General features: G+C 43.4%; 1 protein-coding gene across 1 annotated transcript in view; it reads left to right on the top strand.

Annotated features, from left to right (window-relative positions):
* The window catches only part of LOC126109424 (TBC1 domain family member 5), a 161,462-nt gene that overhangs the window by 39,103 nt on the left and 107,876 nt on the right, over positions 1–14,483 (top strand). The window contains exon 5 of the mRNA XM_049914458.1: positions 3,859–3,947. Coding sequence (XP_049770415.1) covers positions 3,859–3,947 — 89 coding nt within the window. The remainder of the gene's footprint in view (positions 1–3,858; positions 3,948–14,483) is intronic.

The raw sequence follows: 14,483 nt of genomic DNA, 5'->3' as shown, positions 1-14,483 counted from the left end.
CAAATTGACACTTTCTACTGAGGCTGTGAAGTTCAGCAGCCGAAGCGCAATAGGATTGATTCAGTTGTTTTTGACAATGATAAAAGGCAACACGGGAGGCTACCACATGCGTTTGCTTTTGAAAATAGACGGACAGAAATGAGCACATTTCAGCAAAGGACAAAGACGCAGAATCTTTCAAAGGAGCCAATTGCGACAACAACTGATACATTTGAGATGAAATCCGTGAAAGGAACAGAGACTTACACATTTGGTCGTCACTGACATGAAATGCCAAGAAGTGCTGTCGAAGACGTTTTTCGTTATCAGACCAGTCTTCCGCCATCTCATCGTAAGGAGGAAAAGTAGGTAGAGACGACGACATGAGGCATCTGATGCCGCGACGAAATCGTGAATCGAATTTGTGAGATGCGTTTGCTGTTCTATGAGACCTTGCAATAGTTGCTCTAAAGTAGCCACGGAAACACGTGGGTCAACGATGGAAAAGAAAAATCACTACCTCGGCGCCAATTGTAATAACTTCAAGTTGAACAAATATATTTCAAGGAAGACACAATACGTGAAAGTCACAGATCAAGTGAACAGAGTAAGACATGTGCACACTTTAACAGTCAAATCATAACTGAGTCCGAGTCTAGCAGCCGCTGGCTGGCTGGCCGCTTAGGTGGCACTGCTGCTGCACGGCTGGCAGACAGCGCTGCATGTAGAGGACGCGCGTAACTGTGCGGCGGCACTTTGAAAGATCGGCGAGTCACAACAATCAGCCTTGCCATCTGTTAATTTATTTGGTATAAATCTCTCAATTGCTGTCGATACTACTACTACTACTACTACTACTACTACTACTACTACTACTATGAATTCAAGCCACATCTGGGCTACAATTACGTTGCTAATTTGGAAGGAGTGGAGATTGTCTATCAGGAAGACATCAGGCGAATTTTTTCATCTTTTTTGAATAGATATATTTTTCTTTTAATTTTTGGAGGATGTGGGGATTACTTACAATATTCAAGCTGACTACAACAAACCTGTGTTCGCTAATCCCTGTACCCGTTTTGATGCTCATTATTAGCTCAGGATTATTTGTTGTTAAGAAGTCATGTGTGTTTTCACAACCGTTTAGCATTTGCGTGGGCTCACGAACTAACTGCTCGATTTTTCAGTGAATGCATTTAGCACAATTTCATGTGATGATTTATATGTACCTCCGGATGTATTTTCGCCAAAATATTGAGGGCAATGAAAGTCATCACCAACTTTAATTGTGAGAGTCAGATACGTGTTTGAAATCAAACTCAGGTTTTCTTTGAATCTTTCAGCAATTGTATCGTGTGTTACCGTGCTCCACACATTGATCCGCTATGGGTTAGTGGTTGCCTTTCCCTTATTTTATGTATGACTTCTCAGAGTAATTTGACTTAATATCGTAGCAGTGAGGAAGATAGTTTACGGTAGACGATATGGCGTTAGCACTGTGTTTCTGTGTGTGCAGTAAAGATAGCTCATTATGTGTTTGGAGATGTGACAACAAATATGTAATGCAAGGTCCTCACAGGTGTTCAGCGGGTGTAGTCGTCGATAAAGCCCGGATTTTTGTTTGTCAGACTTTCTGCCACCTTCACGTGACTGATGTTGAGTGGTGAGTGGGTCTGTTGGTCTCTCCCTTTATACGTATTCATCCCTCTCCCACCTCCACACCCCAGCAGTAGCTGCCACGATGCACAATCTCTTACAATGTGGAAGTCTATCAAAGTTATTCCCACAATTTTATGTGCTTGTTAAATGCTAGTTTCTCCCAGTGGGAACATTAGAACTATACTCAATTTCTCATCATTTTGTCAGAGTTGACTGTGTACTTGCCCTACACTTCTCCCCCACACAGTGTGAACATCAGCTTTTTCTTCAGTATCATGTCTCCATTGTTGTTTTTAGTGTCATTACTTTTTTTCAGCATCTCTCATCTCTTACAACCATCCACAATATCCTGTCTTCTGACATCCTCACTATTTTTCATGATTAATGAAAGTCCCGGTGTTCATTTTACTCGCAGTAGTTAGGTCTCAGAACAAGCCCATTAATTCGTTTTTAATATTCTCCACTCTAAAAATTTCAAGTGCTCATACTGCTCAATAGATTTTTCTTATATCGTTTAATCTTCGGTAGTTAACTGTGAAGGAGAAACTATGAGAAGTTAACTCCTCAAACAGCTTCTCCTTTATTGCCATGAGACCTAGTGGGCCCCACTTCGAAGCTCCTGACCCCATAAAAATCTGAGGAATCGCCAGGAATCAAGCTTGGAACCTTTCCATTGGAAGCTCCCGACACTAGTCACTAGACAACAGAGGTGGTCCAAATGTTTTATAACAATGAATCGATGCTTCTCAGTATGACTGTAACCACAAAACGAAAACTAACAAACTACAGTTACTTAACTACTGATTATTGTATTTGATATCAAATCTTATGCCTTTTCTCAGCGATCATCTCTTGGATGTTATAACTCTTATTTTTTCTGTGCTTGCTTAAAAAAGCTAGAGAGAGATTGTGCCCTTTGTGAGAGAAAGTTTCACAGTTTTGTTATGACCCAAACATGTTTCTGTACTATGTCCTATCTTCAGAGAGATTTTTTTTTATTTACGAGGGTGTGCAGGAAAGTAATGTCTCCAAAATTTTTGTGTGACAACTCTTAAAGCTCTTTAAACGAAACAAACGTTGTTAAGATTCTACATCTCTATTCTTCATGTCTACGTATTTGTACCCCTCTGCCGCTAGAAGGCTCTGAATTGTAGTGTGTAACGTGATGGAATGTGATGTAACTGGGTTGGTGTGCAAGAAACAGTGTACTGTAACGGAGTTTAGAATTTATGTAGTTCTTTCACACATGGAGCAGCATCTTATTCAACAAGACAGTCCCAGACCACACATGAGCTCTGCGCTATCTGCAACAAAACGATGTGTCGGGTTCACTGTCATCGATTATCTTCTCTACAGTCACGACTTGACCCCATCTTATTTTCATCTGTTTCCAAAACTTAAAGAATACATTTGAGGACTTCACTTTGATAGTGATCAAGCAGTGCGCACAGAGGTGAGGCTTTGGCTCTGGCAACAAGGTCAGGCACCCTACAAGTGAGGGTACGAACAGACTGGTCTCTCATTGGGAGAAATGTGTTCATCTCCAGGGTGGGTATGTTGAGAAATAAATATGTAGACATGAAGAATAATGATATAGGACGTTAATAACACTAGTTTTATTTGGAAATCTTTATGAGTTTTCACAAAAAAGTTTCAGAGGCATTACTTTCCAGCACAACCTCGTATTTTCTTTCTCACATAACACTGTTAATTGTGTATGCTAGTAGTTCTATATCTATCATTATAGTTACCATATATTTTGCAACTTCTTATAGTTCATGTATATGTTGTGCTTATCTTGTTTCTACTTGCTACAGCACTTATTCATTGTGCTGTTGTCATTTCTTGCTGTTACACACACACACATTTGTTATAATTTATAAGCAGAACACAAGATTTCTGCCACCATTTCACATGTTGTTACACAACTAATAGCGCAGTGTGAAAAAGAAAATAAATAGAGAACTTCCCATTGTGGGTAGCACATAAACAGCTGAAAAATGTTTGGGTAATAATACTGTAAAACCGTGTCTTACCTAAGGCCAAATTTCTCCCCAGCTTATGTCAGTTTGCCTCATGTTTTTCTTCTCTCTCTCTCTCTCTCTCTCTCTCTCTCTCTCTCTCTCTCTCTTAATAAAAAACATTAGCTGTTATGTTGGTATTAATGAATGTCTTACTAACCTCTGTGGAATATAACTGTAATACCTTCTGTGTGCACAGGGTATGCATGAGATCCTTGCCCCCCTTCTGTTTGTGCTGCACTGTGACCACCAAGCACTGCTGCACACAAAGGAGCAGGTACAAGTCAGGTAAGCTGCCCTAAAACATAATCTACTCACCCGTACTAACAGCCAAACTAATGCCATTTGGAAGGAATTGACTTTTAAATATCTAGGGCTGTCGTGTTCCTGCCTACCATCTGTGGTTCACATATATCCTATTTGATGGCCGGATGCGCTTAGTGTAGATCTCACGTTCGAGTTTTCTAAGTGTTTACAGAGTGTGTATCTGGGGTGGGACACGGGTACCAGCCCGGTAATTACCTAGTTGAATGTGGTAAACTTCAACGTTAACCTGTGAGGCAGATTCAGTCCACCCCCCCACACCCCCCACACCCCCCCCCCCCCCCCCCCCCCCCCGCGGGCCCGGGGGTTAGAATAGGCCCCCAAGGCATTCCTGCCTGGCGTAAGAGGTGACTAAAAGGAGTCTCACACATTTCGGCGTTTGTGATGTTCCCCTGTAGGGTTTGACCTCCATTTTTCAAAATTTTCCCAAAGAGCGAGCCAATTGGGGAAGGGCACCTCACATGGTGCATCGTGTCCATCGTGCATTGAGATCTTTAGCCCACTTTCTTGTTGTCGCATTGCTGTCCCACCCATTCTCCATCTCTTGTGCTAGGACGCCTTCCCGGGTGCATTTTCCACCGTGCACTATGCAGTGTCGCTTTTTGCGGCGACGATGACCGTGGACTACTTTGCACTTCATATCCAGCACGGTAGCCAGTCCATTGTGGTGCAGCTGCCACGTACCCTGTCAGTTGTGGCCCCCTGACAACACAGGGATCGCTCTGCCAATGCCTGCGCCATTAATTCCCCACGTATACCGAGGAGTAGGTGCCCGTCACCCTGGGGCATCGGGACTCCCGACAATGGTCATCCTGCCAGGTGGCCCTTGCTGCGGCCGGGTGGCACCCGTGGGGAGGGTCCCTGGTCGGAGTGGGTGGCATCAGGACCGATGACACACCATGACACGTAGTACGTCATCTCTTGCTGGTGGTCCGCCACCAGCAGTCTCTAAGCGGGCAAAGTCTAACTACAGTGCTAAGAAATATGACCCCAAGTTGTTCCCCTCCCTGGCCACACCGTGGGAGGAACGCCAGGCTACAGATGGCAGTGAAGCTTATTCGCCCCGGTACTGCGTATGTATGAAAGTAGATGGGTAATCTTTCACGTCCGTGAAGCCTCAGTTTTATGTGGAGCATTTGGAGGACAAGTTTGGGGAAGTGGAGGGCTTGTCCAAAATGCACTCTGGGTCAGTTTTGATAAAAACAGCATCCTCTGCCCAGCCATGGGCATTACTCACTTGTGGCAAGTAGGGGGATGGTTCTGTTACCATCAAGCCTCATAAGAGCTTAAATATGGCCCAGGGTATTATATTCCACAGGGACCTTCTTTTGCAGTCGGACGACGAGCTGCACGCCAATTTAGAGCGTGAGGTGTTAGTTTCATCTGCCACGTCCATTGGGGTCCCCAGGATAACCAGATTGCCACCAGTGCCTTCATCTTGGCCTTTGAGGATGACACATTGCCCGAGAAGGTCAAGGTGACGGTCTGCTGCTGTAACGTCAAGCCGTATATCCCTCCCTCGATGCGGTGCTTTAAGTGCCGGAAGTTCTGCCATACGTCTTCCCACTGTACTTCCGGCCCAACCTGTCGCGATTGTGGATGTCCGTCGCATCCCGATGCTCCGAGTGCCCCGCCTACCGTCTGTGTCAACTGCGGGGGCTACCGTTCGCCTTGCTCGCCAGACTGCAGGATTTTACAGAAAGAGAGCTTAAACCTTGAAATATAAGACCCTGGACCAACTGACCTCCACTGAGTCTAAGAGGAAATTTGAGCATCTACATCCTGTGGCTGTGACCTCTTCTTACGAGAACAGTTGTCGTCCCATCAGTTTCTTGTGCTCCTGTCACCTCTCAGAATACGGAGACTACACCTGCTCCCTTGATGATTGGGGGGGGGGGGGGGGGGGGGCGGCAATTCCCTCCATGTTGCTCCCGCACCACCTACTTCGGGAGCAACCCCCCCCCCCTCCCCAGTAGTGTCGGCAGCACCTCAGTGCCCTCCGCTGCCTGAGGAACACCAACTGCGGTGCAGATCGCTCTACTTTGCTGCAGCTCTACAGAGCCCTTGTCCAATCCTGCCTCGATTATGTGAGTGGTTTATGGCTCGGCGGCACCCTCAGCATTGTGTGTACTCGACCCAGTGCACCACTGTGGCGTTCGCCTGGCGACGGGAGCTTTTAGGACGAGTTCGGTGACCGGCGTCCTGGTGGAGGCCGGAGTCCCTCCGTTGCAAATCTGACGTGCACAACTGCTCACTAATTATGTTGCACACCTTCATAGTTTCTCGAGCATCCGAATTACCGTTTCCTTTTTCCACCCGCGGCAATTCGTCTCCCGCACTGGCGGCCCAGGTCGGGGCTAATGATTGCGGTTCGCATGCGATCCCTTCTGTCTGAACTGGAGTCCTTCCCTTTACCACATCCCATCCAGGTCCGTCCGCATACACCTCCACGATGTACACCTAGGCCGCAGATTCGTATGGACCTTTCGAATGTCCCTGAGGACTCAGTTACTCCTGCTGCTCTCCCCTGTCACTTCCTCTCGATTCTTGGCGTGTTCCGGGGCTCTGAAGGGGTTTACGCAGATGCCTCGATGGCTGGTGGTCGTGTTGGCTTCGCCTAAGTCCACAGAGGCCATTTTGAACAACATTCCTTGCCCGATGGCTGCAGTGTATTCACTGCAGAGCTGGTGGCCATCTCTCGTGCACTTCAGTATATCCGCTTGTGCCCTAGCGAGTCGTTTCTTCTGTGTACCGACTCCTCGAGCCGCCTACGAGCTACTGACCAGTGCTACTCGTGCCATCCTCGGTGGCATCCGTCCGGGAGTCCGTCTGTGCCCCGGACCCGTCCCGTCGTTCAGTGGTGTTTGTGTGGACCCCAGGACACGTCGGCATCCCGGGCGACGAACTTGCTGACGGGCTGGGCAAATATCCTACGCGGAAACTGCTTCTGCAGATGGGCATCTCTGAACCTGACCTGCATTCTGACTGTCACCGTAGGGTTTTCGACTTTGGGAGTTGGAATGGCATAACAGTACACACAGCAACTGCGTGTAATTAAGGAGGCTACGAATATGTGGAAGACTTCGGTGTGGGCCTCTCGCAGGGAATGAGTTGTCCTCTGCTGGCTCCACATTGGCCACACTTGGGCGACCCACGGTTACCTCCTGTGCGGTGGAGACCTGCCTCAGTGCCGGTGCGGTGCGCAGTTGACAGCGGCCCGTATTCTGGTGCACTGTCCCACTTTGACTGCCCAGTGACAAAATCTTGGGTTACCGGACTCATTGCCGTGAATTTTATCTGGCAACGCCTCATTGGCTGATTTAGTTTGAAGTTTTATTCGTGAGGGTGGGTTTTATCATTTGATCTAAGTGTTAGCACATGTCCTTTGTCCCTCTGTGTCCTCCACCCTAGTGCTTCTAGGGTGGAGGTTTTAATGTGTTGCAGAGTGGCTGGCTTCTCCGTTTTGTCGTGGTCAGCCACCCGTGGTAATCTGCTTTGTTGTTTTAATCTCTTCATCCCGTTTCTTGCGTTTCTGTGGTTTTCTTGTCCACTTTTGTCCATTTACATGTTTGTTGCCCTTCATCGTTGTGATTTTTCCTTTCATTCCGATTTGAGTTGTCAGTGTTGTTTATTGTATTCTCACACTAGTGGCATTGTTCTACTCAGAACAAGGGACTGATGACTTTGTAGCTTGGTGCCTTTCCGCCTCTTTTAATCCGATCAATCAGATTGTGCGGGGCCATCTTGCCTCCCTGTGACCTGGAAGTGCACTGAAGCATTTTCTTCAAACAGAATTTTTTCAAGAAGTGCATCAAGCTGCTTTAGAAAATTAACATCCTGGCATGACCTTCAACTCAAAATCGAAGAGGACCAGTCATTCAGGTCCCCTTTGTGAGTTCTGGAGGCCATGAGGCTTTCTTATGCGGGGAAATTCAGTGATTACCTGTGTTAGGAAAAGAGATGCCTTCCTTTTTTTCCCGAAAAAAAAAACAACAACTTAATTAATGTTCAATGTGCAGATTGGTTATAATTAACCTTCTGCTGTTTGAACCAGTGTATATCGAAAATTATTTACCATACAGATACCCAACTTTATAGAAGCGATGTTCAGAGTGTACGCCTCAGGATTTGCACTCCGGTGTTAGTGTCATGACTTGCCGTTAGGTGCCAGTACTGGTACAGTGACATAGGTTTGAAACACAGGCATCAGTGGGAATTACAGTCAACATGGGTCTGGGCTAGGCAAGCAGGGCTTTACTGGTAAATCTGTTTGATCAAAACAATAGGAATAGTGGTGCTGCTCTTCATGAATGTCGATGCATTAAAGGAATGTGAAAAGGTCCTCTTTTCATTCTGGGGTCAGAGGTCACGTTATGGAAGTTAAAATTAAATGGTGATTTGGGAATTGCTTCTTGGAGAAGCGAACAGCCAATTCCACTGCAAATTGTTGACGTTACTGTTCCTGCGGCTTAGAATGCTAGGTGCAATTTGCTATATTCAAGTAGTGCACGAGCTGTGCGGTTCTAGGCTGTTGTGGATGCAGATGGTCTTCGTATTGAACAGCGTTTGTAACTTGGAACGTAAACATGCTAGGCAGTTACCAAATATTACCCTCTCATGTGGAAATTACAATGTGTTTCTTTCAGTGATTTATCCATTAGTTCTCTTCCACGTGTCCATACAAATGTTTCCACAATGTTTCATTGTCCTACAATTACTCATTTTTCATTGGTGCGCTCTCAAGCAGCAAAAGTTTAATTAAATCCAACCTGTAGTTCCCTCTCGAGGCTGCATACGTTTCCCATTGTCGTGGACATCTTTTCTTGCCTCTCAAAAAAAGTGTAGTAATTGTCAAGCTCTCTGAAGTACACTTCTATCTCAGCGACCACTTCGTCATTTGAGCAGATTTATTTTTATATGAAAGTGTTTTCTTCAGGTTTGTGAATGAGAAAAAAATTACAGAGCGCCAGCTTGGGTGTGTGTGGGAGTGTTGGATGATACACTTTGTGCATTGTTGCACAGTGTCTCATGGTAGTATTGCCCAGTCATTTTCCTTTTTTCAAAAATATCTCATATTTTACATCCCAAAAAGTTGCTGCCATAATGTTTCCAGTCATGATGAATCCAGGTCTCTTGGACAGTGACTAAACAATGCAAGAAGTCTTAGCCACGTTCATATTGCTCCAAACACATATTCATAGTTTAAAGTTGTATCCGCATGTTGTCCACTTTCAGGAACTGCTGCTTCTGTCGGGCCAACTAAATTTTCATTGTCAACTTAACACACAAAATATTATTGCCATTTCTTAAGACACAGTTTTGACCTCTGTTACTTTCATTTGGCAATCAGACTCTTGTTGAAGTCTTTTCCAGTAATTTTGTCAATAACCACATCTTCCTGACATCCTGGGCGACCCTCATTGAAAATTGATGTTCGACTGTGTTTAAATTCATTGTACCAATATATATGGCAGCTTTTGATTGTGAAGGGTCACCATAAACACCATTGAGTTTCCCTGTGGCTTCATATCACTATTTACCACCCAAAAACTGAAAGTGAATAACTGAATGCTGCTACTCTTTAGCACTTGCTAACAAATTACAGCAACCGAACGTTGATACTTACTGAAGTGCTCTTTCAGGAAATCCGATGCCACTGTTCTCTGCACCAAGTGGCAGTAGAAGCAACTTTCCTGCACAAACAGGTTTTGTCGCAGCAAAAACCTGAATGGTACTTTGAGATAGTAGGCTGCCCTTAAACTTCACAAATGAGGAGTATAAGGAAGTCTTTCCCCTCGAATAAAATCATCCCCCTAAGAAGGCTGTTTAAGTGTTAGTAATGTTCTGTTAGATTACTACTTACAGGTAACATCTTCCAGTGAGGTAGTTTTTGTGTGTCACTTTCTGCCATCTTCTGTATCAGTAGCATTATACCCACAGTAAAGTGTCAGTTGAAATGTTTCTTCCTTTTGCTCAGTTTCTTGAATTTCTGTCTGACTTCCATGTGTAACACACAAACTGCAGGAAATTATTAAGAGGCTGAAAAAATAGGTGGGCTTTAGGTTTTAATGAGGAAAAAACCTTCCTAGTAGATGTTAAGCATCTTTTTAACTTACTTTAATTTGGCGTGAAAAGTATTTTAAATTTTTGTGTGTGCTTATTGACACCTAGTTGGGTTGGCTATCAGTTCTGACAATTTTAATAATCATAGCAAAGAGGAAACCACAGTTGAGGACACTGTAAAAGCATGAGGGGGGACACGAGTCTGGCCATCAATAAGCAACAGGAGGCGAAATTCTTGGCCTGAGGTTTGAGTCATCTACCCCTCCTATCCAACCATCCGTAAGCTATTCATCTTTCCCCACTGAGGAAGGGAAATAAAAATTCTGGAAGCTAGGAATAATCAAACAGTGTAATACACAGGATGGAATAACAACACAGTTCTTGTTCTTGTACCACCCAGCACACTATTTGTCACAGTCACAGTCATTGTCTCTTCTCTCTACACTAACACCTCCAGTTTCCATAGCCTTGCCGCTATTGAACACTATCTTTCCCAACTTCCTCCAAAACTACACCCACCTTCCTGGACACCATGAACAATTACACTGACAGAAAAAAATCTCAACACTGAAAAGGAGTTGTGTAACATAAATGAAAGTTGGTAGATGTGTTTCTACATCTGAACGATCATGTTGTTGTTGTTGTTGTTGTTGTGGTGGTCTTCAGTCCAGAGACTGGTTTGATGCAGCTCTCCATGCTACTCTATCCTGTGCAAGCTTCTTCATCTCCCAGTACCCATTGCAGCCTACATCCTTCTGAATCTGTTTAGTGTATTCACCTCTTGGTCTCCCTCTACGAATTTTACTCTCCACGCTCTCCTCCAATACTAAATTGGTGATCCCTTGATGCCTCAGAACATGTCCTACCAACCGATCCCTTCTTCTTGTCAAATTGTGCCACAAACTCCTCTTCTCCCCAATTCTATTCAATACCTCCTCATTACTTATGTGATCTACCCATCTAATCTTCAGCATTCTTCTGTAGCACCACGTTTCAAAGGCTTCTATTCTCCTCTTGTCTAAACTATTTATCGTCCACATTTCACTTCTATACATGGCTACACTCCATACAAATGCTTTCAGAAACGCCTTCCTGACACTTAAATCTATACTCGATGTTAACAAATTTCTCTTCTTCAGAAACGCTTTCCTTGCTATTGCCAGTCTACATTTTATATCCTCTCTACTCCAACCATTATCATTTATTTGGCTCCCCAAATAGCAAAACTCATTTACTACTTTAAGCGTCTCATTTCCTAATCTAATTCCCGCATCACCACCTGATTTAATTCGACTACATTCCATTATCCTCATTTTGCTTTTGTTGATGTTCATCTTGTACCCTCCTTTCAAGACACTGTCCTTTCCGTTCAGCTGCTCTTCCAGGTCCATTTCTGTCTCTGACAGAATTAAAATGTCACTGACAAACCTCAGAGTTTTTATTTCTTGTCCGTGAACTTTAATCCCTGATCTGTAATTCCTATTCCAATTTTTTTTTGTTTCCTTTACTGCTTGCTCAATATACAGATTGAATAACATTGGGGATAGGCTACAACCCTGTCTCATTCCCTTCCCAACCACTCCTTCCCTTTCATGCCCCTTGTCTCTTACAACTACCATCTGGTTTCTGTACAAATTGCGAATAGCCTTTCACTCCCTGTATTTTACCCCTGCCACCTTCAGAATTTGAAAGAGAGTATTCCAGACAACATTGTCAAAAGCTTTCTGTAAGTCTACAAATGCTAGAAATGTAGGCTTGCCTTTCCTTAATCTATCTCCTACGGTAAGTTGTAGGGTCAGTATTGCCTCGCGTGTCCCAAAATTTCTACAGAATCCAAACTAATCTTCCCCGAGGTTGACTTCTACCAGTGTTTCCATTCGTCGGTAAAGAATTCACGTTAGTATTTTGCAGCCATTAGTTATTCAACTGATAGTTTGGTAATTTTCACATCTGTCAACACATGCTTTCTTTTGGATTGCAATTACTGTATTCTTCTTGAAGTCTGAGGGTATTTCGCCTGTCTCATGCATCTTGCTCACCAGACGGTAGAATTTTGTCAGGGCTGGCTCTCCCAAGGTTATCAGTAGTTCTAATGGAATGATGTCTACTCCCGGGGCCTTGTTTCGACTCAGGTCTTTCAGTGCTCTGTCAAACTCTTCACGCAGTATCATATCTCCCATTTCATCATCATCTACATCCTCTTCCATTTCCATAATATTGTCCTCAAGAACATTGCCCTTGTATAGGCCCTCTATATACTCCGTCCACCTTTCTGCTTTCCCTTCTTTGCTTAGAACTGGGTTTCCATCTGAGCTCTTGATATTCGTTCAAGTGGTTCTCTTTTCTCCAAGGGTCTCTTTAATTTTCCTGTAGGCAGTATCTATCTTACCCCTAGTGATATACGCCTCTAAATCCTTACATTTGTCCTCTACCCATCCCTGCTTAGCCATTTTGCACTTCCTGTCAATCTCCTTTTTGAGACGTTTGTATTCCTTTTTGCCTGCTTCATGTATTGCATTTTTGTATTTTCTACTTTCATCAATTAAATTCAATATCTCTTCTGTTACCCAAGGATTTCTACCAGCCCTCATCTATTCAAATTTAGCATCAGTCACATAAGAGTGCTGCTAGTAGCACCAGATGCAAATCATGTTATCTTTAAATACATGTTGTAATGGTTGTGAGCGTTAGTTACCTGTGGGATTGAAAGTGAGGAGTTGATGTGAGTCAAGAATGCCTTGAAGGCGACAAAGACACTATTAACCCAACCTCACTGTGTTTAAAAGAGGTTGTGTAGTAGGGCTACGAGAAGCTGCATATTCCTTCTGCGGTACTGCAAAAGACTTGGCAGGAATGTAGCCACCATACATGATTATTGGCAGTGGTGGTCGTGAAAATGCGTGCTTGCAAGATAAGGCTCCAGACCGCCGTGTGGCACTACCAAAAGGGAAGATCATTGTATTCAGTGTAAGGCTCTTGTGCATCATACTGCATCTGCAGCAGCAATTTGAACAGCAATTGCCATGACAGTGACACAGTGAACTGTTATAAGACATTGATGCTGTGTACTCAGTTATCACCAACTATGTTAATAAGCTGTAAATGTTTGTCCTTAACAGTAATCTGAAATCCTCAAGTTTTCAATATAAGTATGAAAAAACTGAAGAGGGCCGTGCTCCATAAGGGCCCCTCTTAAAAATAGGACTCTGTTTTCACATGCGCAAAGATTCATTTCAAATGATTAATTGAATAAAAATAATGGTTAAAGTCATGTTCATAATCATTTTAAAATAAAAAATTTTGAGGCACCACACTATATTTGAACCCACAACCTTTTGCATGTGAGGACTGCACATTAACCACTACGCTATGCAACCAATTTGATTAGAGTTTTTATTTTTAAACTGCGGAGCATCATATGTAATTTAGAATTTATATATACCTGGGGTTTTAACCTACATCACCGTATAGATGGTTTCAAAAAGTCAATCCCTCAGTTGGGGACCTCTCCTTGTAAGTGGATGATCCCTTGATGTCTCAGAATGTGTCTTTTCCCCCAGTGTGATTCAGTACTACTTCATTGGTTATTTGACACACCCATCTAATTTTCAACATTCTTCTGTAGAACCACATTTCAAAATTTCTTTGCTCTTGTAGTCTGAACTGTTTATTGCCGACTTTTCACTTCTGTATGAATGTACACTTGAGACCAATACCTTCAGAAAAAATTGTGTAGTAACATTTTTATATCTGATACAGTATTTCTTCTGTGAGAAATTTTATTTCTACTATGGTTGTGGTATTTTTTCCTGCACCTGATACTCTGGTGGTGTAAAGGTATACAGTACACTGGAAACAAATTTTGAAGAATGAATAATTCAGTTTACGGAAATATCATTCTTTAGCATTTTCTGGTTATTGTGAAGCAGTCATCTCCCCTCCCACATCCCACTTTCATCTTTCAGCTCTTCTTTGCGTCTCTATCACTAGTTTATTTAAAGGTTTTCAGTGAAATTATACACTAATAGGGTAGTGTGACCTACCTGTGAAAACCTCCTTCACCACTTTGGGTTCCCATAAGAGATTGAGGCTGTGTACATCCAGACTGAAAGAATGGATCTTCAATTATCGTCACCTTATGTGTATCACAAATTTAGTTTGTTCCTTTATCATTTCTATTGTTTCTAAAATGCCACTTTCACACTGTAGTAAATTAAATGTGTAGTGAAACCCAAGGGCTCATTCAAAAGTTGGCAACCATTTCTCAAAATTGAAAAGTGTAATTTATGCCTTGTAAACAGAAGAATATACCCGTACCTCGTGGCTTAATGATTGACGTTCAGTTCCTCAAACAAGTTAAAACTGTAGAGTATATACTAATATCTGCTAAGAGTGATTTAAGATGGAACAACCTCACGTATCCAGTTGTGGAAAAGG

The sequence above is a fragment of the Schistocerca cancellata genome, chromosome 12 (genome assembly GCF_023864275.1).
Source record: "Schistocerca cancellata isolate TAMUIC-IGC-003103 chromosome 12, iqSchCanc2.1, whole genome shotgun sequence".
Classification (NCBI taxonomy): domain Eukaryota; kingdom Metazoa; phylum Arthropoda; class Insecta; order Orthoptera; family Acrididae; genus Schistocerca; species Schistocerca cancellata.
This window is presented reverse-complemented; position numbering and strand designations above follow the sequence as displayed.